General features: G+C 37.1%; 2 protein-coding genes across 4 annotated transcripts in view; one reads left to right on the top strand and one right to left on the bottom strand.

Moving 5' to 3' along the window:
• The window catches only part of ANK3 (ankyrin 3), a 698,348-nt gene that overhangs the window by 658,125 nt on the left and 16,618 nt on the right, over positions 1-23,605 (bottom strand). The gene's annotated exons all lie outside the window — the stretch shown is intronic.
• LOC101036636 (ADP-ribosylation factor-like protein 4A) lies at positions 3,989-4,591 on the top strand. Its single transcript, XM_039478491.1, has one exon. The coding sequence runs from the start codon at positions 3,989-3,991 to the stop codon at positions 4,589-4,591; it is 603 nt and encodes a 200-aa protein (XP_039334425.1).

The following is a 23,605-nucleotide window of genomic DNA, read 5'->3' on the forward strand; positions in this document are numbered from 1 at the left end:
CTCCAGTTACTCTACCCCCTCTTCCTCATACAGGTCAATTTTTGTGTACAGGTAACTGTTTCTCAAATCCATCTCTCTGGCTTAAATTTTGTTTTTAAACTCCAAATCAGTGGGTAACTCCATTTAGCTGTCTTGATGGCGCCTCAAACTCAGCATGACCAAAACCGAATTTATCTTCTCTGTTGATAAGACACAGCAGGGTGCAGTGGTTAAGAACCTGGGCCAGTCTGCCTGGTTTGAATTCCATCCAACTCACCAATTTCTGGCTATATGCAGAGGTTGCTAATTTCTGCATGCCTCAGTTCCTCTACAATAAAATAGGAAAAATGTTTGGTAACTATCTCATTAGGCCACTGTGAGCAGTTAAAAATGTAGTATCTGTAAAGCACTTAAAACTGTGCCTGGTACACATGAAGTGCTTTATCGAGGAAGTAAATAATAATATTTTTCCTCCTCACTTAGCAGTCTCTAACTCAGGAAACATTAACCAAGGGAAAACCTGAACCTTACGTTCAACTTCTCCTTCTCCAGTTTCCAAGTCCAAGACCTGCCAGTTCTACTTCCTAAGTATTTCTTAGGAAGATATTTGCATCTCCCCATTTCTACTATTCTGTTGAAGTTTGGGCTCTCATCATTTTATTTCCAAACTGGCTTCCATTCTTCACCTCCTCACATCTACTTTTCAGACAATAACCAGGGTACAAATCTTATCATGTGGCAAAGTCCTTAAATTCCATTAGTGGTTTCTCACTGCCCCCAGGTCCAAGTCCAAAACCATTAACATGACTAGCAAGGCATTTCCTGAGGTGCCCTTGCTAACGTTTCCATCTCAGTTCTTACCACCTCCCACAGGGGCACAGGTTGAACTTTCAGTTCCTGGAAAACACCATGATCTCTTGCATCTCCTAGATTTTGCAAACATCATTTTCTCCAGAACACTCTTCTCCCTGCTGTTTACCCAGCTAAATCTGAATCATTCTTCATTCTCAATGTAGAGTTCCAAGCAGCCTTCCCTTCTTTTCCAGCCCCACCCGTCTCAGGGGCCCCCACTATGCCTTCCAATAGTATCCTATGTGGCTACATTCATTGCTTACACCACCATATTTTAGGTATCCCCAATAAACCGTAAATTTCACAAAGGCAGGGTCAAGGACTGTCTTGTACACTAGTATGCCTCCAGTGAAAAGCAGATTGGGTCAGACTTAGACATGGAAGTAGGTTTTTATGGGATTCAGTATATACATATTAAGACCTTGGTAATGGTGATGGGAGAAAGACAGAGGAAAAAAACAGGGATCTAGAAAATGCCCCTAAAAGATAACTATTAGCTGGACACAGCGGCTCACACCTGTAATCCCAGAGCTTTGGGATGCCAGGGCAGGATAATTGCTTGAGGCCAGGAGTTCAAGACCAGCCTGGATAATATAGCAAAACCCCGTCTCTACAAAAAATGAAAAATTAGCTGGGCATGATGGCGCATACCTACTTAGGAGGCTGAGGTGAGAGGATTGCTTAAGTCCAGAAGTTCAAGAGTGCAGCAAGCTATGATCATGCCTCTTCAATCTAGCCAGGATTACAGAGCAAGACTTTTTTTTTTTTTTTTTTTTTTTTTGAGACTCAGTTTTGCTCTTATTGCCCTGGCTGAAGTGCAATGGCACGATCTCAGCTCACTGCAGACTCCACCTCCCTGGTACAAGTGATTCTCCTGTCTCAGCCTCCCAGGTAGCTTGTATGACAGGCATGCACTACCACACTCAGCTAATTTTTTTGTATTTAGTAGAGATGGGGTTTCACCATGTAAGTCAGGCTGGTTGCAAACTCCTGACCTCAGATGATCCAAAGTGCTGGGATTATAGATGTGTGCCACCACGCCTGGCCTGTCTTTAAAGAAAACAAAATAATTATTATCACTCTTATGTTCTAAATGAGAAAACAGAGGCTTAGACAGCTTAAATGACTTGTCCAAGGTCAAAGTCACACAGCCAGATTCCAGAAGCCTCATTATTATCACCCACCCATGCTGTTTTCTAGTGGAAGGCATGGGCAACACCAAATCAGACGTCCTGGGCTCTAATCCTGACTCTGCCACTTAATACCTGTTGATTTAAAACATGGAACAACTTCTCTGAGCCTCTTTTTTTTTTTTTTTTTTTTTACATCAGTGTGGTGTTATGATATATATTGGATTTTGGCCTGGTTCCTGGCTCCTGACTCCCATTGCCCTTGTTACAGTTATAATACTGGGTGTGTTCAGCCTCAGGGGCAGGACTCTTACCTTCTCCTGCCCTCCTTTCCACTGCCTCAAGGAAGGACTTCACTCTTCCCAGCCTTTCTGACTGAGGGTCTTAAGCCCCTTCCTGGTTAGGGTTCTACCCCATACCCTGAGTGAAGGAATGTTGATGTCCTGAAGCTTCCATGAAAACCCAAGAGAACTGCATTGAGTTTTCAGACAGCTGAACATGTGGAGGTTCCTGGAAGGTGGTGTGCATGTTTCCATCTGCATCTTCTGACTGTCCTTTATAATAAACCAGTAAGCACAGGTAAGTGTTTCCTTTAGTTCTGTGCACTGCTCTAGCAAATTATTTGAACCCAAAGAGGGGTTCACGGGAATCCCAACTTGAAGTCAATTGGTCAGAAGTTCAAGGCCCAGACTTTCAGCTGTGAGGGAAAGAAGGGGTGGTCTTGTGGGACTAAGCCCTCAACCTATGCGACCTGACACCATCTTCAGGTAGGACACATACTGATGTCCAGGCTTGGTATGTGGGGAAAGACCCCCACACCTTTGGTCACAGAAGATTTCTGTGATGATGACTGCTGTGGTGGTCTGAGAGCAGAGAAAACCCACATTTTGACAAAGGTTCCCCCTATATATCAGTTAAATGGTTATCACAACATCTGTTTAGCAAGGTTCTTAACATAAAATAAATGACAATTGATAATTTCTGGCCTTTATAAATTGTTCAGTAAGTGCTGAAACTATCCCACAGTTATCTGGTACAGTTATCAACTTTGACAAAGCATGGGGCTTTTTGGAAGGAAGAGAGTAGTAAAATAAGTCAAATCCATGCTATCAAACTTCATAATTAATGGGGACTGGCTACAACCATATCATTCTCTTTACAGAGGATGTAATACTTTGTCATCCCCCAAAGGGAAGCCAAACTAGAAACATGACTATGAATTTCACTTTGAAGACACTTCACAAGTGGGGCTTCCTTTTAGAAACAAGGTTTGCCTTCTTCCACATCCACATTAAAAGTCAGTTCACTGGACACTTATAGACAGCAAAATTTTGATTGCTCTCCTTTCATATTTTTCTAAACTCATCTACGCTCCTTTCTTCAGTTTCCTTTCCTTGGAAAATGAGCATTGGCCTTGTTTTCCAAATTCACATTGAGCTTCAGAGAATTTAAGTTGCCAAGCCAGACTACACCCAGGTCTTCGATTCCCATGTCTTACTCTTCAAAGCTCATGGAAATACCATCATTCTCTAAGAACACTTTTGAGCTATGTGCCCTTAATTTTTATTTGCTTAGTCAATGTGAATCAAAAGAACCATGTATCGAGTGATTCTACAGGGTCAAAATAGGTGGACAGTCATGGATGAAGCAAGAAAAGTATTAACATTAAAGAAAGAAAAAATGAATCATAATTCTCTTGGAAGGGAGGGAGAAACAGTTTCACATATATGATAACCCTTAGTGTGATTAGGAGCACGTGGGCAGGGGGCGGGGTCTGTCATGTGGAGCTGCAGGGCCAGCACCATTAGGGCAGTCTGGCGCGTGGCACCCGCCAGGCACCCAGTCCTCCACCACTGCCCTCGCCTCCCTGGGGCTAGCTAACAGGTATCAGTGAGCGCGCCTCCGGCTGAGAGAGAGACTGAGCGAAGAAGAGGGAAGGATGGCTAGTCAGTCTTATGGCGGGATCACCTACAAAGAGAAGTTCTAAAACAAGAAGAAGAACTTGGGACATTGATTTGCAGCTGGAAATGGGGGATGGACTATCAGACCAGATTTCCATCCTGTCCAGCCTGCCTTCATTTCAGTCCTTCCACATTGCTATTCTGGGTTTGGACTGGGCTGGAAAGACAACTGTCTTATACAGACTACAGTTCAATGAATTTGTAGATACTGTACCTACCAAAGGATTTAATGCTGAGAAAATTAAAGTAACCCTGGGAAATTCTAAAACAGTCACTTTTCACTTCTGGGATGTAGGTGGTCAGGAGAAATTACGGCCACTGTGGAAGTTATACACCAGATGCACAGATGGCATTGTATTTGTTGTGGACTCTGCTGATGTCGAACGGATGGAAGAAGCCAAAACTGAACTTCACAAAATAACTAGGATATCAGAAAATCAAGGAGTCCCTGTGCTTATAGTTGCTAACAAACAAGACTTGAGGAACTCATTGTCTCTTTCAGAAATTGAGAAATTGTTAGCAGTGGGTGAACTGAGTTCATCAACTCCGTGGCATTTGCAGTCTAACTGTGCAAACAAAGGAGATGGCCTAAAGGAAGGGCTTGAGAAACTACATGGTATGATCGTTCAAAGAAGAAAAATGTTGCGGCAACAGAAAAAGAAAAGATGAATATCAATACCTATTATATCAGTGTGGAGTAGGTTTTGTCTGGTCTGATTTTGACAAACAGCAGAGTATCTACAGTCTGATTTGCCTGTCTGCCCTCCTGGATGCTACTAAAGCATTTGTTCTGTTGAACAATCAGATGCCCAACTCCTGCCTTGTGGAAGATGGAGTAAAGGCAGTGATTGTCCCTACCCCACAAATCTTTTGGTACATTTGGGGAAGCCAAGCAACGATGGAAATTGACCAGAACATGGTTGTGGAAATTTGACCTGAAGTTAGTGAAACAAAACTTTAAAGAATTGGGGAAAAAAAGAAAAAAAAAAAAGAATATGGACGTGGTTTTTAATGCCCCTCCCTCAGTTATTAGAAAATGCTCATTGAAGTTCTGGACTGATGGTGTGTTTCAAATCATTTAGATTTTCCTTGGCAAGACTGCTCAAAGCCCTAATGGAGAAATGCAGCTGCCCCATCCACTTAGAGAGGCCCCAGCTGCCTTCAAAAGAACTCAAAGTTCTAGCATCTGAGGAACAGTCATGCAAACCACAGTCTTAAGTATATTGTTTATATTTTTCTTTAATGCAGAAATTCAGGATGAGTGCTTTTCAGGCAGAACATCTAATCTGTTCATAATGCACAATGGCCAAACACCCTTTCAAAATCCCATGTAAAAGACAAAATGACCAACAATATTTGATATCCAAATGCTTTTATTTCCTTCGATAAAAGAAAGACCTTGTAACTGTACCAACATTAGTTTACAAAGCCTTAAAGTATAGTCAAATTATTAGCCTTTGCTGAAGATTTATAGCATGTTTATTATATAGAAATAACCCACACTCATGAAAAGAAGGCTGGCTAATCTTCAGCTAATGTAAAAAACATTGGCAATACACCTAATGATGGATAAGGTTTGTAATTGAAAATGGGAATGGAAAACAAAGACCTAGAATGATGACCTTGGGAATTAAGAGCAGGACTAGACAAGATGGGAAAGAGACTGAGGATTTATTTACATGCGATGGTAGTTGGAACTGTGAATGCTTGCAAGATCTGCGAAGGAGAAAATGTAAAGAACAAAGGACTTTTAATAAAGATGTCAAACTTACCAATTAAGTGCATCTGCTGCAAACACAAAAGAATGGGAAGTAATATGTAAACATATAAATAGAATAACAAAAAATACAGAGCAAAATAATAGAGCAACCCTAGCTACAAATAGGAAAAAAAAGTTCTTAGTAAAGCTTTTCTCATGGATCAATTCTCCCCAAAATTGGTCTATAAACTCAAAACAATTCCATCCAAAATCAAAATGGAATTTTTAGGCAAATTGACAAACTGTTAATTTTTTTAGAAGAGCAAGAATAGCTCAGACATTTTTTTTTTTTTTTTTTGAGACGGAGTTTTTCGCTCTTGTTACCCAGGCTGGAGTGCAATGGCGCGATCTCGGCTCACGGCAACCTCCGCCTCCTGGGCTCAGGCAATTCTCCTGCCTCAGCCTCCTGAGTAGCTGGGATTACAGGCACGCACCACCATGCCCAGCTAATTTTTTGTATTTTTAGTAGAGACGGGGTTTCACTATGTTGACCAGGATGGTCTTGATCTCTTGACCTCGTGATCCACCCGCCTCGGCCTCCCAAAGTGCTGGGATTACAGGTTTGAGCCACCGCGCCCGGCCTAGCTCAGACAATTTTAAATAAGTATGCATGGAGATACACTATTAGACATCAAAAGTGTTTACAAACCTGAGTATTTAAGACAATAGGTAAAACACAAAGAGCCTTACAGGGAAGAAAATGAGCCAAGAATATAATTTTACATTTTATAAAAAAAGGAAATCAAAATAACATTAAACATATTAAAGGTTGTTCAATCTCATTTGAAATTAGGAAAATATATTATCAAATTAAAGCCACAGTGAGATTCATTTCACAACCAAACATTGATAAAAATTTAGAAACCTCATGATTTCAAGTGGTAAAAGAATATGAAGAAATGTCATCTCTTACACCTGTCTGTGGCATTTGAGTGGGAGGAAGCTATAAAATTCATTAGTACTAATATTTTGCAGAACAATCTGGTAATACCTTGTAAAGTTAAAGATGTACATATATTTTACATAACAAGCAGTTGTCTAGTACTTTCTATGTGCCAGGCATTAATAAAATTCTTTATAAATATTAACTCATTTAATCCTCCTAACAACTGTAGGTATTATCTTTTTACTTTCTATTTTGGTATAATTTTAGACCTCATGTACAAAATATGAATTATTATCCTGCATTCATGACATAGTGTCTTTATAGGTCCATTTTTGAACCAGGTGAACTTACTAGTTACTTTGTTAATTATGTTACAGATGTAACAAGCACCCGTAAACTTAGTATCCAACAGGAATCCTAGTATCTTCACAATAACCTACATCTAGCCATATACAATCATGCACCTTGCAAAATAGTGTAAAGTGTAACAATGTTTCAGTCAATGATTGACCACATATATGATCATGGTCCCATAAGATTATAAATATGATATTTTTACTGTATCATTTCTATGCTTAAATATGTTTAGATACACAAATACATCCATTGTGTTACATTTGCCTACAGTATTCAGTATAGTAACATGCTGTACAGCTTTTAGCCTAGGAGATTTAGGCTATAGCCTAAATAGCATAGTTGACTATATCATCTAGGTTTGTGTAAATTCACTCTGTTAGCACAGGTATGAAATCTCCCAAAGACACATTCTTCAGAAATATCCCTGTCATTAAGCAACACATGACTATATATATCGCAGTCCATCCCCTTGCAACAGTTTATTAATATTTATATGGCAACCTAGGAAATGAAAATATTTACAAACCATATCGGATAAGGAATTAATTCTGAAATATATATAAGAAGCTCTTACAACTCAATAACAAAAAATAAACAAACAAAAACCTAGGAACCTGATTCTAAAATGGGTTAAGGACTTGAACACACATTTCTCCAAAGAAGACATACAAAAACATACAAATGGTCAACAGATAACAAAAAAATGCTCAATATTATTAATCATTAGGGAAATTCAAGTCAAAACCACAATGAGATATTGCCTTACATGTGTTAGGCAGTTATCAAAACAACAACAACAAAACCACAATAAGCATTGGTGAGGATGTAGAAGCTGATGCCCTTGCACACTATTGGTCACAATATAAAATAGCACAGCAACTACCGAAAACAGTTAAGGACGTTCCTCAAAACATTAAAAATAGAACTACCATATGAACCAGTCATCACACTTCTGAGTATTTATCCAAAAGAATTGAAATCAGGATCTTAAAGAGATATTATCAGTTCCATGTTCACAGCAGCACTATTCACAATAGCAAAGATGTGGTTATATAACCTAAATGTCCAGTGAGAGATAAATAAAGACAATGTGGCATATACATAGAATGAAATGCCAGTCAGTCTTAGTAAAGAAAATTTGCAATATGCAACAACATGGATGGGCCTGGAGGATACTATGCTAAATGAAATTAGCCAGTCACAGAGAGATAAATGCTGCATGATTCCACTTACATGAGTCATCTAACATAGTCAAATTCATAGAATCAAAGAGTTAAATGGTGGTTCCTAGGGGTTAAGAGGAGAGGAAAATGAAGAATTTCCAACTTTTTTTTTTTTTGGAGACCCTTCCTCACCCAGGCTGGAGTGCAGTGGCACGATCTCAGCTCATTGCAACCTCCGCCTCTCATGTTCAAGTGATTCTCATGCCTCAGCCTCCCAAGTAACTGAGATTACAGGTACATGCCACTGTGCCTGGCTAATGTTTTGTATTTTGGTAGAGACAGGGTTTCACCATGTTTGGCCACGCTGGGCTCGAACTCCTGGCCTCAAGTGATCTACTTACCTCAGGCTCCCAAAGTGCTAGGATTACAGGCATGAGTCATCATGCCTGGCCCAGAATTACTATTTAATTAGCATAAAATTTTATTTAAGTAAAATGAATAAGTTAATCTGTGATACATTGTACTTATAATCAATACTCTGTTACACAATTAAAAATTTATTGAGGATAGATATTAAGTGTTCTTACCACAATAAAAAGTCTTAAGATTGACATAGCTAGATTTTATTTCTGTCAGCTGCTATATAACATTCCATTTTGTGAATATACCATAATATAAATGAGGAAAGTAAAGCAAGAGGGATTAAGTCACTTGCCCAAGGCAAAGCAGCTATTAAAATATAAAATCAGTATTTGAATCTAGAAAATACTTCCTGCATCCCTGTTTCAGCCACTATGTAATGCTGACTCTGTTTCTAATATAATGGGATGGAAACAAATAAAATGTTTGTCAACAGAGAATGGAAGCTTACATAGAGGTATATTTGGCTAGGAACAGTGGCTCACACCTATAATCTTAGCGATTTGGGAAGCCAAGGTAGAGGATTGCTTGAACCCAGGAGTTTAAGACCATCCCTGAAACATAGTGAGACCCTAACTCTACAACAAATAAAATATTAGCCAACTGTGGTGCCACATGCATGTAGTCCCAGCTACTTGGGAGGCTGAGGTAGGAGGATCACTTGAGCCTGGGAGGTTGAGGCTGCAGTGAGCTGTGATTGTGCCACTGCAGTGCAGCCTGAGCAACAGAGTGAGACCCTGTCTCAAAAATAAATAAATAAATAAGTAAATAAAAATAAAGGTGCCTTTATCAAATGAAATCACATATAGCAGTTAAAAATGAATGAACTGTCTTGGTGTGGTGGCTCAGGCCTGTGATCCCAGCACTTTGGGAGACCAAGGCAGACAGATAACTTGAGGTCAGGAGTTCGAGACCAGCATGACCAATGTGGGGAAACCCTGATTCTACTAAAAATACAAAAATTAGTAAGGCATGGTGGCAGGCACCTCTAATCCCAGCTACTTGGGAGGCTGAGTCAGGAGAATTACTTGAACCTGGGAGGCAGAGGTTTCGGTGAGCTGAGATCGTGCCATTATACTCCAGCCTGACTCCAGAGCAAGACTCCATCTCAAAACAAAAACAAAAACAAAAACAAAGAATGAACTAGAGCCATTCATTTTGTAATTTCTATTTATATGAATTTTTACATTTCTATAGATGAACTTGAAAATTAGGTTGAGGAAAAAAGAGTACAAAATTATACGTACAGTAGAAACACAGTTACATAATGTTTGAAACATATTAAATACAAAACAGTACTCCACATTCTCTATAGATGCAAATGTGCCATTGCAGTATACAAACATGGTTGAGAATAGCAAGTCAACTTTAAGGTAGTATCCTGGGCATGTAATGAGGAAGAAGTCAGATTAGGAAGTGGTAAAAACTGGAATAAATAGTATTTAAATAATTTCTTATGAACTATCTGGAACAATTACGGAAAAAAAAGTAAGATTTTATAAAGCTGCTGGTACATTCACCAATAATCATTATAATACTATAATTTTATATATTAGAAAAACTTAAGAAAATGTTTTTAAAGGAAAATGAGTTTGTTGTGTGATACATACTAGACACAACCCATCATGATAATTAAGGTAGGTACATTGCACAGACCTGAACTGTGGAGTGATTTTCAGGTTGAAGTTTTTTCCCCTAACAATCACCTACCCCTAGGAGATGGTCATTGCTCCAATGCAAGATTCATGGTATCTTTTCCTCTCAAAATATGCAATACATTAAAAAAAAAAAAACCTGAAATATTATATAAGGAAATCCAAAATAGTTCTGATTTTTACTATTAATAATTACAGAAAATCATATAATTTTGTGAATACTTTCATGACAGGCAACCTTTTTTTCTAAACTTAATACTTTTATGAAACATGAAATAAATTTTTTCCAAACAATTTTTCAAAAAAGAAATGAGGATTTTGTTGTACTCCTAACTAGCTGGTGCTTAAGCATTTTAAAAATATGCCTACTGGATAAATCCAGGGCTGCTGCCACCACCACCATCTCCTAAATCTCTGGTAAAAATAGCTAAAAAAAAAAAAAAAAGAAAAAGAAAAGAAAAGTTAATATAGCCTACCAACCATGTATGATCTACCACCTCCTTTGAGTGATTTAACCAAGAGCTACACACTCAGAAGCCTTCAGAAGCCAGGCAGGAAAATGTAAATGTGTGAAGCTTTGGGGCTACAGCATCAGCAGGAGTTGGTATTGTTTCTGCCCCCAGGAAAAGGCATGCAAATTCTAATTTTATTTAAATATTGTACTGGACTATCACACAATCTGTAGGTTAAATCTGCCCACAGACCACTATTTTTTAACTCCTGGATTAAACCCATACAGATTTTCTTCACCATGAAGACCTCTATTAATAACTTCACTGAACAGGTCCATTGTGTATGTGTTTTTATTTCTTTTTAGTGTTGTTGAGTCCCTTTATGGCATCTACCCACAGATCTGTTATATCAAAGTCAGCTCTCCTAGACTCCATGGCAAGTCTCCCAATCTTTTACAGTTCTTGACACATAAAGAAAATACTGGGTACTATGCTCGTTAGTTAGGTGACAGGATCATTCATAGCCCAAACCCGAGGATCATGCAATATATCCAGGTAACAAACATGTACTCCTGAAGCTAAACGAAAGTTGCAACAACAACAACAAAAATACTATTTGCAATTGCCTGTCGGGTGAGTAGAAAAGGCTGCTCAGTGCTGTAGGCAAATTGCCAACTCCGAGACTGAGAGGATCAGTATCTCTGAAATCCATTCACGAGGGTTATTATAAGGATTAGATTAAAGGACCAATATAAAGCATTTAGAATCGTACCAGGCACACACAGAACATCCAATTTGCCACTTCTCACTTACTTAAACTACTGGCATGTCAAAGGTAATTTCTGAAAGGACATTTTGCCCTACAGAGAGGAACCCCTGCTGCTCACAAAAGGTAAGTTGAGATGACCTGGTTTCCCAGCCAAAATATAGGTCTGGATCCTTGACCTATTATAAAAGGTCAATTATATCTCTTGCATGATTAACAAATTACTATTCTAACACAACAATACCAAATACAGTATCTGCATTTTAATTCCCAACCCTGGGCTTTCATCCGCTCTCCTCTTTCCCTCAAGAGCTAAGCTGAGGTTTTTTAAATAGTTAAGACTGAATAATTTAAGCCTGTGGTTCTGAAATGTTTTCTGCCAAAGCTCATGCATGCATACACAAATGTATCTGCGCCACAAACTCATCTCCACCAGGAAAATAGTCATTACTGTCTCTGAAACCCAGTAGGATGGGTTATGGATAATAGATAGCCTTAGCTGGTAAGGAATATGCCAAGTAACCCTCTATTCCTCATCACTAGCTAAATTCAAGCCATCATCAAGTAGACTGACCAAACCTATGTGAACCACATTAGTTAAGATCCAAATAGGTGTTATGGGACAGAATTCAAACCCAATGTGTGACAAAGGATTTTGTTTTGTTTTGAGTGACCAACCATATATCATCTTGCATAAAACATTCTTGTGACAACAGTGTCAACACTGGGCAGCATTCCTACATAAGCAATAGTGGTGTACATTTTACAGAGCACAGGACCTCTGCCTCTGCTGGCCCCAGCTGCTCTATATCTTGTTGTTAGACAAGACCAGTGTAGCCCAAGGTGTTGTCCCTTCTGTCACAGGCTGCCTCAAATGAGGGTCTTCAAACTGGGGCTACTATGTGTAACCCACAAGGTTCAGAATGACAAATCTGAGCATAGAGATTTCTGTATACCTATTCCTAGGTTCTCAATTTCCATTTCTACCTTTTCCCAAAACTGATCTGTTAAGAATGTATGAAAGTGTCACACATTCTTCTCCTCCTCTCATAATTCCCATCTGCTCAATTTACCGAAACAAAAAACCCACAAACCTCTTCCCTACTCTGAATTTTTCCAGGGTGCATGGCGTCAGGGTATAACAACCACTGGGATTCCAAATAAAAGAACAATTCAAATTTTACTACAGTCAACTTAATAAGGTAAAATCAGAAAGAAATCAAACTCTAACGTCTGATTAGCCAATCCTTTTGCAAGTCAGGTATTTCCAATTCTCTGCTTTAAACAGAGCAGAAGGGTAAACTTCAGGTGTTTAGCTGATTGTTAAAAGTGATTTTTGATAACACACAACAGATCATGTGATTTCTGTCATATGATGTCAAGGAAGGTCAAAAGAATTGAATGACACTGTTACCAAAAATTATTTTATTACCACTTATTGTGCATGTGATCTAGGCTTCTTAAGATTATAGCAATAAAAACAAACAGAAAAAGAATTGTTGAACCCTGTTTTATTCAAGTAACTAATATTCCAAGAAGAAGACATGTAAAAAGTCTCACCCACCTCGTTAAGAAATGCATTTCCAATAAAATTTTACTTTTTAAAAACATGTAATAATAATAATCAAAGCTTTTAATATATTTGTGCTACTTGTATAGACTTTATGCTATTAATAATTATAATAGGAACTTGAAAGCAATAAAAAAAGTCAGCATTTAAAGCCTTTGGTCAAGAAAATTTTTAAACAATTATTTTTAATTTATATACATATTTATTACCAAGAAGTCTGATATAAAGATCAATTTTTTTAAATTAAGTATACAAACATATTTTATTAAGATGTAATTCCATAAAGGAATGGGAAGGAAATATACACTTAAGGAGAGAAGAAAATGATGAAATATTTCAAAAATACCAAAAAAGCGTAATAGAACCAACAGCTATGTGTCTACCACCTAGTACAGCATATATAAAAAACACAATGTTTCCTCAATTGTATTTCACCCTCTGCACTTCTCCCTGCCCTCCCCAAAGGTAACCCCTGTTTTGAATTTAGTGATGAGTAGTTCCATATGTGTAATAGTTAGTCTTCAAAGACAGCGTTCCAATGAACACCTCCAGGTGTTCATGCCCTTATTCGAACCCCTTTTCTTGAATTGGGGCTGACCTTAACACTGGCTTTTGATCAGTATAGGATGTGGTGGAACTGATATTGTGTGACTTCTTGAGCCAGGTCATAAGAAGCCCTGCCATTTCCACCTGAATTGCTCGAAATACTTGCTCTTAGGCCATTATTTTTTGGAGCCCAGCTGCCACACTGTGAGAAGCCCACACCACATGGAGAGACTATGCTCTCAATCCTTACATCCTATTGCTGCTACAAAAGTTAATTGCACATTGTCAGATAAGTATAAGCTTAATAATGCAGATGTGGTATCAAAATCAAACAATAGGCTGTTAAACCTCCAAGAAGCTTTGAAGTCACTATAGTAGGTAATGTCAAGTACAGTGTTTTTTAATCATTTCCCATCACTATCAGTTTTATTTCTCCTTTTACACTATCTCAATTTAATACCAGCTGAAATAAACATCAGACCTATAATACATTTTAATCAATCCAGATTGAATATTGAGCTTGCATAAATAGCAGCAATCAACATATGCCTAAATTCTGAATGAAGTTTAGTGTAATTATACAAAAAAGTATCTGAGAAATAGAGCTTTTAGAGTAAAAGGCCTTCATACTGAAACCCAGAGGGAAAAAATAACCCCAGAAAAAGCAATAGATAACGGGGTGAAGTTAAAAAAAAAAAAAAAGAATTTTAATAACGTTGTCCTCCTAACCTTTTCCAACAAAGAAACTCTACAAAGAGGAAGTACAAAGGTCATTCTAGGAAATGAATGTGAATGAAAGGAGAATCCAGATGCATCAGACAGTTAATGTTCCACTCCGATTTCAAATTCATTTTAATTCAGCTGGGAGTTAGCCAGTAATTTTCTTTAAACAATACAGTGCTATCATCGTGGGACAATTACACATATTTTATTAATATACATCCTAGCACTCCAAGTTAGGTGCAAACAACTGAAAAATAACCATGTTTTAAAGTTAGAACTAGATCACAGGTGGTATCTATCGTTCTCTAAATGAATCAATAGAATCTTCATTTAAAGATTCTTCAGTGGTAAAATGAAACATTTTTAAAGCTCAGGCTTTTAATCTTTATTAGAAAAATCAAAGCCAATTAACCTATTCAGAAACAAAAAATAGCTTTCCTAGAAAAGCTAAAAATGAATTACTCACTTTTAAAATCTGCTATGAATATCATTGTTTGACAGATATTATTTTTGATGCTTATTTATTCATTATTAAAGGCTGAGATTTCTCAGAGTTTAATCAAGTTAGATTTTTACAAGACTGTAACTCTAGTGTCTTTTCTGAGTTAAGTGAGAATTCTTTCCCTAAAATAGTTTCTTTTTAAACTTCAATTCCCATGGGTATCCTATGAAATGGTTATAATATTATTATTCCTAATTTAGGATATAGAAAATTTAGCATATAGGAAAACAGCTCTAAATTACATGAAACTAACTCAAGTACTGGTTCCAAAGTCTATGTCCTTAATTTACCATAACACTCAAGTGTCTCTAAAATTTATGACGTTTCCTTACTTAAAGCTTAGATAATGGCATAGATGTGTTTTCCTCCCCTCTCCCAAACAAAATATGAATGTACAAAAAACACTAAAACCTCTCTTTAAGCAAGCAGCATCTGTACAAGCCCATCTATTACAAGGAAAAGCTACCACCAGTGCTATTATGGACCATAATGATTTAACCTCTGGTATCATTATACATTCCCAGTTTTGTTTTCTACTAGAGGTTCTCTTTTTTTTGGAGACAAAGTTTCACTGTCATCGCCACTGAGTGCAGTGGCACAGTCATGGCTCACTGCACCCTCAACCACCCATGCTCAGGTAATCCTGCCTCCTGGGTGGCTGGGACCACAGGCATATACGATCATGCCTGGCTAATTTTTATGTTTTTTGTAGAGACCGAGTTTTGCCATGTATCCCAGGCTGGTCTCAAACTCCTGGGCTCAAGTAATCAGCTCCCCTTGGCATCCCAAAGTGCTGGCATGAGCCACTGCACCCAACCTACTAAAGGTTATTTTCTGATTCTCTCTTGACACTGTGCAGAAGCACTGCCATCTTGGACAAGAACCACCATTCTAAAGTTCCCCTTGATCAAAAAACATCTAAATCCAAAGGGTATCAACCTAATGGCTAAGGTCAGCATGACTATAAACCACTAATGATCTCTCTGACCAGAAACATTCCAACCATAATATAAACTGACCAGAGACATGCCAGCCCCAAGATAACCTCCCTCCCAGTTGGAGAGATGTCAGCCTCAAAATAACCTACCTTCTGACCAAGACATTTAAACCCCACCATAAACTTTCCCAAACAGAAGCATTCCAAGCCTGTGATGAGCTCCCTCACCAATAAACACTCTTAGTCTGTAAGAGAGAATGCTCCTGACTGAAATCAGCCAGAAGGCCCTCTCAGGTATATTCTCCAAAATAAACTTGTCTTTGACTGTTGAGCTGCTTTTCATGTTTCTTTCCTCTTTCTTTAACTCTTACATCTCTCCTTCATATTTTAGAGTATAGTAGGAATAATGTTCATATAATAAATCTTTAGGTGTTTGTGAGTAGTAAGATTGTCTTTTTCTATGGCTTTCATTATTCTCAAGATGGCCACAATTACTATTATTGTGTCCAGTAGACAAATTGTTCAGGTTTATTAGACAATTAACAAAGTCAAGTCAAACAACCTGTAGAACACATAATAAATAATTAAAGCACAATAAGTTCAGGTTTGTAAATTAGTTTGAACTTTACATTCCCTGGCATACTTTGGACATAATTTGACTACATATTTGAAACCAAAGCAAATTAATATTGTATATATGTGTGTTCCTATAAACATGCTAATGTTTCAAACCCAATAATAATATATAAATGTATGTTTATATGTAAATATTCCTTTACTATACATTCTAGGAGTTCATTTTTTTGCCAAAAAATAATTTTTTAAAAACCCACAATCTAACCCTAATCTTATAGTCAAAAATCACTATCATGAATTATTTGGATCACATAAAATCTAATTTTACATTACAGAAGTCCTAATATGAAATTATTAACAAGCTACATAAAATCATTCAATTTTTTGAGGATTCAATTGAATCCTCAAAAGTCAATATGAAACCTTACATCAAAATATGACATTTTAACCACTCACTTTAAAACCGTAGTTGTCACATTTCAATCGAGTTAAGAGATTGTTTACCCTGCTTGAATTAATACAAATACAAGCATGGAGCAGGTATGTAAAATTCGAGCCTCAATTCTAAGCTTGATAAAATGCTTTAAATCTAAAATCATCAGGAGAAAACACTATAATAATTAATAGAATGTGGCAGAATTACAGATACTCTGACTTGGACCAGCATAGAAAGTTTTCCTGAAACTTCGCAAAATACAGTTCTGATACACTTAGACATGATTATAGAATTTAAAATGCCAATTTTTTAAAAATTCAAGTTGATTTTGAAGTAATTTCTGTACATATTATGAGTTTTTTTTAAGCTAGCAATTTGTATGTTTTGTTGGTGTTTTATTTTCTTTAAAAAAAAAAAAAAAAAAAAAAAAAAAAAAAAAAAAAACTCCATTCCAGAAGTTTTATTGTTTCAGGACCTTTCCTTATTTCAGCTAAAGACAAGGTCCTTGTCACAGAACCACAAAGAATTAGGCTTGCAGACAATTTGAAGAGTGAGGAAAAACAAGATTTATTGGGCAAAAGAGGAAATAAAGGGAAACAGGGACATTCTGCAAAGCTAGAATCCTGCTAGTGCCCTTCCTGCCTCACAGATTGAATCCCACATACCACACCCAGGGACAGGAGAGGCCAGGCTCCTCCCCACTGCAAAGGACATGAAATTCCCATCCTGTGTGCATGCCTCGCAGTGTGCAGGTTGTCAGAGGTTCTGCCAGGGAGCCCTTCCCACTTGACTATCTCATTATCATATTTATCTAACCTTGCTAAGACACGCAAACATTAGTCAAGTCCAGAATTCCAGTAATCTACCACAGTTTAATTTTCCATTTGTCTTCAAAGTTTTTTTTGCTGCTATTACAGTTAGACAATCCTGCCTACCTACAAAGAAATCCTCTCTTCAAGTCAAAACACAAAAGCCAAATGTAATTCAATGCATTCCATATTTTGGGGATGTCAGAGGTACAACACCAAAGGTGAGAAAACAAAATTCATGAGAAGAAATGGTCAAAACAGAACCTCACAGGGGGGAACACATGTGAGATAAGCCCTGAAGAATGAGTTGAATTTCAAAAGGTAGAGATTTTTACCTCCAAGAGCCCCATAAAGTTCTCAGAGCAGAAAGAAGAAAACCACTCTCACAAGTTCAGCAGGGGAAAGTGAAAAGTAGCCATTTTGAAATATATCCGGAACATTGTGTTTTCCTTAATAAAGTGTTGCCTCAAAAGAATCTGATTTGCCAGAGCATAACTGACTTGGGATTTACCAGATCCTGACCCACCTGAGGGAAAAGAAATACCCAATTCCAGCACTCCCTGACACTTCTGTCTCACCTAAGGAGGAAAAGGAAGACTGAGAAGCACTTGTGAAGGTCACAGCTCAGGAGCACAGGCACATTAAAAGACTGAGTGAGACCCAGTCAATCGGGCTTCTATGTAATAAAAGGAAATTACACCTGAAGGAAGTGCAAGTCTCAAACTCTATTTAAGAAAGAGTCTCTAAGAACTCCAAGGCAACAGGAGAGACAAAAACAGACACAGTAGAATATTGTAGCCCGCCACACCAAAGCTACATCAAACAATAAACACAACCTGATTTCTAGCAAGATAAACACAAAACCTCACAATAAAGTCTATTGATTTCAGTTCCTTGTACACAATTCATTGTGTCGGGCTATTAAAAAAAAAAAAAAAAAAAAACAACTTGCAAAGAATGCTAAAAGGCCAAAAACAGTTTGAAAAGCCATATGAAGCATCAGAACCAGACTTAGATATGACAGAGATGTTGGAATTATTAGACTGGAAATTTTAAGCAAGAATGATGTATATACTAAGGGCTCTGTCTTAAACTTCTCCAGAGAAACAGAACCAATAGACTATATCTATATCTATACATAGTTTACCCTTGAACAACATGGAGATTAGGCTAGGGCACCAACCCCTGAGCAACTACAAATTTGTACAAAAGTTTGATTCCCCAAACACTTAGTTACCACTAGATTACTGTTGACTAGAAGCCTTACCAACAACATAAAGAGTTATAAATAAATAAACATAATATATTGTGTATGTTACATGTATTATGTACTACATTTTTACAATAAGATAGAGGAAAGAAAATGTTATTAAGAAAATCATGACCAGGTGCAGTGGCTCACGTCTATAGTCCCAACACTTTGGGAAGCTGAAGCAGGAGGATCCCTTGAGCCCAGGAGTTTGAGACCAGCCTGGTCAACAGGACAAAACCCTGTCTCTACAAAAATAAAAACAAAAATTAGTCAGACAAGGTGGCACATGCCTGTGGTCCCAGTTACTCAGGAGGCTGAGGTGGGAGGATTGCCTGAGCCCAAGAGGTTGAAGATGCAGTGAGTTGTGATTGTGCCACTATACCCCAGCCTGGCCAACAGAGTAAGACCATCTAAAAAAAATAAAAAAGAAAGAAAATCATAAGGAAGAGAAAATATATTTATAGTTCTAAACTGTATTTGTCAATAGAAGTTTACATCATCTGTTCTAAGATGAATCATCTGTCTGAAATGATAGGCTGTCACAACTGTAGTCCTCCATCTAAGGTACGTATCAAGCAACTCGACTTTTTCTTTTAATGATGTGACTCTTTTCTGCTTCTTGGGAGCACTTCCAGCATCACTAGTGGTCCTTTGTATGGATCCCATAGTGTTACTCAAGGTTTACAGTATTGCACTAGCAAGGATGAAAAATACATAAGAACTGTAAGAGAGCACTTTTTACTGCAATACACAATTTACTGGAGAGATGAACTGCTCACACGGAGATGTTTAACATCACATTTTGAAGCAGCTGCTCAACACTTGAGCTCACCACAATAGCAACAGGAGGTGACTATAAAATTATTATAGTAGTACAGTATATAATATAGGAAATTTTATGGAGTTAGGATTTAATACGGCATCTTTACAGTTGTTTATATTTCTCTCAACTGTAAGTGGTACCATGAATGGTCTGTGTTTCTAAGTTTTGATAAATTTTAACTTTTTATAATAGAATTATCTATATTGTATGATAGTAAATGATAAACCAGTATTCACACATATTTTATGCATTCATGACATATCTTTTTCTTAATTTTTTCAGTATTTCTACACTACATGGTTCATCTGTGAGTTTTTTCAAATTGTTGCAAATCTCAAAAATCTTTTCCAATATATTTTTTAAAACAAGACACATGTAAGAGGACCCACACAATTTAAACCCATGTTGTTCAAGGGTCACTATATAATGGTTTATTACAAGGAATTAACTCGGCTCACGCCTGTAATCCCAACACTTTGGGAGGCAGGTGGATCACGAGGTCAAGAAATCAAGACCATCCTGATCAACATGGTGAAACCCGTCTCTACTAAAAATACAAAAAATTATCTGGGCATGATGGCACATGCCTGTAATCTCAGCTACTCAGGAGGCTGAGGCAGGAGAATTGCCTGAATCCAGGAGGCGGAGGTTGCGGTGAGCCGAGATCGCACCATTGCACTCCAGCCTGGGTAACAAGAGCGAAACTCCGTCTCAAAAAAAAAAAAAAAAAAGAATTAACTCATACATTTATGGAAGCTGAGAAGATCCACAATGTACCATCAGCAAGCTGGAGACCCAGAAAAAACAGTGGTGTAGTTCAAAGGCCAGAGAGCCAATGGCGCAGATTCCAGTCCAAGTTTGAAGGCCTGAAAACCAGGTATGTTGAGGGCAGGGGAGGGTTGATGTTCTGGCTCAACTAGTCTAGCAGAAAGCAAATTCAACCTTCCTCTGCCTTTTTGTTCTATTCAAGCCCTCAACAGATTGGATGATGTCCACCCACACTGAGGAGGGACAGCTACTTTACTAGGTCTACCAATTTAAATGCTAATGTCTTCCAGAAACACTCTGACAAACAAACACCAGAATAATGTTTAAGTAGCTAGTTGAGCCTCCCTTGGCCTAGTCAAGGTGACATCTAAAATAATAATTACATGTTGTAATTGGAAAAGTGAACACCATACAAAATAGATCGGTAATGTAAGCAGAGAGATGTAAACTCTGAGAATCAAACGGAAATGTTAAAAATAAAAACACTGTAACAGATATGAAGAATGCCTTTAATGGGCTCAGTTGCAGACTGGACACAGCTGAGGAAAGAATTAGTGAGTTGTTTCAAGATGTCAGTAGAAACCTCTCAAAATAAAATACAAAAAGAAAAAAAATATTTTTAAAAAAGAAATTGAATATTCAAAAAGTCTGAGACAATTACAATAGGTGTAGTAAATACATAATGGTAATGCCAGGAGAAGAAAGAGAGAAAGGGACAGAAGAAATATTTGAAGAAATAATGGCCAAATTTTTTCCAAATTTAATGACAGGCACCAAACTACAGATTCAGGAATTTCAGGGAATGCCAGCAGAATAAATACCAAAAATATTTCATCTAGACATATCATATTTAAATTGCAGAAAATCAAAGGTAAACAGAAAAACTTTGGAAGAAACCATAGGAAAGAAACACCTTACCTAAGAAAGTAACATGGATAATAACTACATTAAATTTCTCTTCAGAAACCATGCACACAAGCACGACAGTGGCATGAAATAAAGTGTTGAAACAATAAACCCATCAACATATAGTTTCACTTCCAAGAAAATTATTCTTTAAAATAGAAGAGAAATAAAGACTTTTCCAGACAAAAATTGGAGGAATATGTCACCAGAAGACCTGCCATACAATAATAGTAAGCCAGGCACAGTGGCATATATGCCTGTAGCTCCAGCTATTCAGGAAGCCGAGGTGGGAGGATTGCCTGAGCCTAGGAATTCAAGGCCAGCCTGGGCAACACAGCAAGACCTCCCAGCCCAACATCTAAAATAATAATAACAGTAACAAGGTACTTAGTTATTATAGTTTGGTAATATAGCTTGTAATTCAGTGATTATAGCTTATCCTTCTGGATCTGTCAATTTACCAATAATTTAGACATTCTGCAGGATAAGTCAAATGAATGACAGCAATATTATAAGAGATGGAAGGGAGGAAGTGAATAGCTTCTGTTACAAGGCACTTGTATTATTCACATACTGGTATGGTATAAGTATTACTTGAAACTAAACTTGGATTGGTTGTTAATGCAAGCTCTAGGGAAACCACCAAAATATGTTTTAAAGAATACTATTTATATGCTTAGAGAGAAAACAGAATCATATAAAGTGCTCAATACCAGAGAAGAAACAGAGAATAAGGGCACCAAATACAAAACAGTGAAAAATATGGTAGATATTAACACAACTATATAAATACTTTAAAAATGAAGGTTTAAATGCACAAATTAAAAGACAGAGATCATTAGAATGAATTTTTAAAAGAACACCTAATTATATGTTGTCTATAAGAAACTCACCTTAAATATAAAGAAACAAATAAATTAAAAGGATGGACAAGATATACCATGCTAACGAAATCAAATAAAAGCTGAGTAGCTATATTAATTTCTTAAAATGCTGATTTCAGAGCAAGGAAAAACATCAGATAAAGAGGAGCATTATATCTACAAGCTACTCAAGAAGCTGAGGCTGATTGCTTGAGCCCCTAGAGTTTGAGACAAGTCTGGGAAACATAGTTTCCAGGGATTTGCGGGCAGAGGGAGGGATAATTAAGTGGGGCACAGGAGATTTTTAGGGCAGTGAAACTATTCAGCATCTAACACTGTAACAAAGAATATAAACATCATACATTTGTCAAAATTCATAGAACTGTACAACAGAAAAGGTGAACACTAATGTAAACTATGAATTTTGGTTAATAATCATGTATCAATATTCTTTATCAATTTTAATAAATGTATCACTCTACACAAGATTTTATTAACAGGGGAAACCATGTGTGGGGTTAGGGGAGGTGGAATATATGGGAACACTCCACACTTTCTACTCCATTTTTCCATAAACCTAAAACTGCTCTAGAAAATAAAGCCTACAATTTTTTTAATTTGGTACAAAATATATTATATATATTTACATAAACAAACATATGTGTGTGTGTGTGTGTGTGTGTGTGTGTGTAAAATCACATTGTGAAGTCTGTGAAAACAAACACAGTATTTGATTTACCATTGTAAATCAAGTACCCTGCAGAATGCCTGGCACAAAGAGGTGTGTCACTGTCAGATAAATTAAAGGAACAATGCATAAAGGAACACAAGCTATGAAAATACACACATATACACACACACACGCAATATCTGGTGGAGAGGGAAACACAAATCCAAGGTTTTACCGAAGAAGTGAATTCAAAGAATGAGCGTAAAGTACATAAGACCTTTCCTGGGTAGATAAGGGAAAGACAGGGAAGAGGGTATATTTGGGTCATGGCAAGAGGAGTAACTTCTGGAGACTTTGTATTTCTTTCTAAAGCCAATATAAAAGTTATTTCAGATACTACAGTAGAGATATTGACTATTGATGAAATTTATTCTTAAATGGTAGGTTTTGTATATTTGCAACTCTATTCTACCATGAATGTTATGATTTTTGTTCTTATGATCTTTCTTTTTCTTTTTTAATTCAACTTTACAATGGCTTTTGGCCAAAACCATTAAGGTTCTAATCTGAAGATCAAAGGTTTGAAACTTAAGGACCATGTTGACCAAATCATCTTGGCTCTATTCCTTAATGAAAGACTCTCCCTTGTACAAAAAATTAGAATGTGTATGTACAAATTAAGGTAAATCTAGCTTCAACACTAGAAAATGTGTTTCAAGCAGATACCTTTCAGGTGGTCAGTTAGAAATGTCATGCTCTCAACTGAAAGCTAATACACTGTCGCTACATGTGATACATATTCACACATTCAAGTTTTTCTTGTGTATCAATTACCAGATATGAA

Source organism: Saimiri boliviensis, chromosome 12 (assembly GCF_048565385.1).
Source record: "Saimiri boliviensis isolate mSaiBol1 chromosome 12, mSaiBol1.pri, whole genome shotgun sequence".
In the NCBI taxonomy this organism is placed as follows: Eukaryota; Metazoa; Chordata; class Mammalia; order Primates; family Cebidae; genus Saimiri; species Saimiri boliviensis.

Bases quoted from the DNA above. Each gene is read 5' to 3' on its own strand.
- LOC101036636 (XM_039478491.1), top strand. From the start codon at position 3,989: ATGGGGGATGGACTATCAGACCAGATTTCCATCCTGTCCAGCCTGCCT.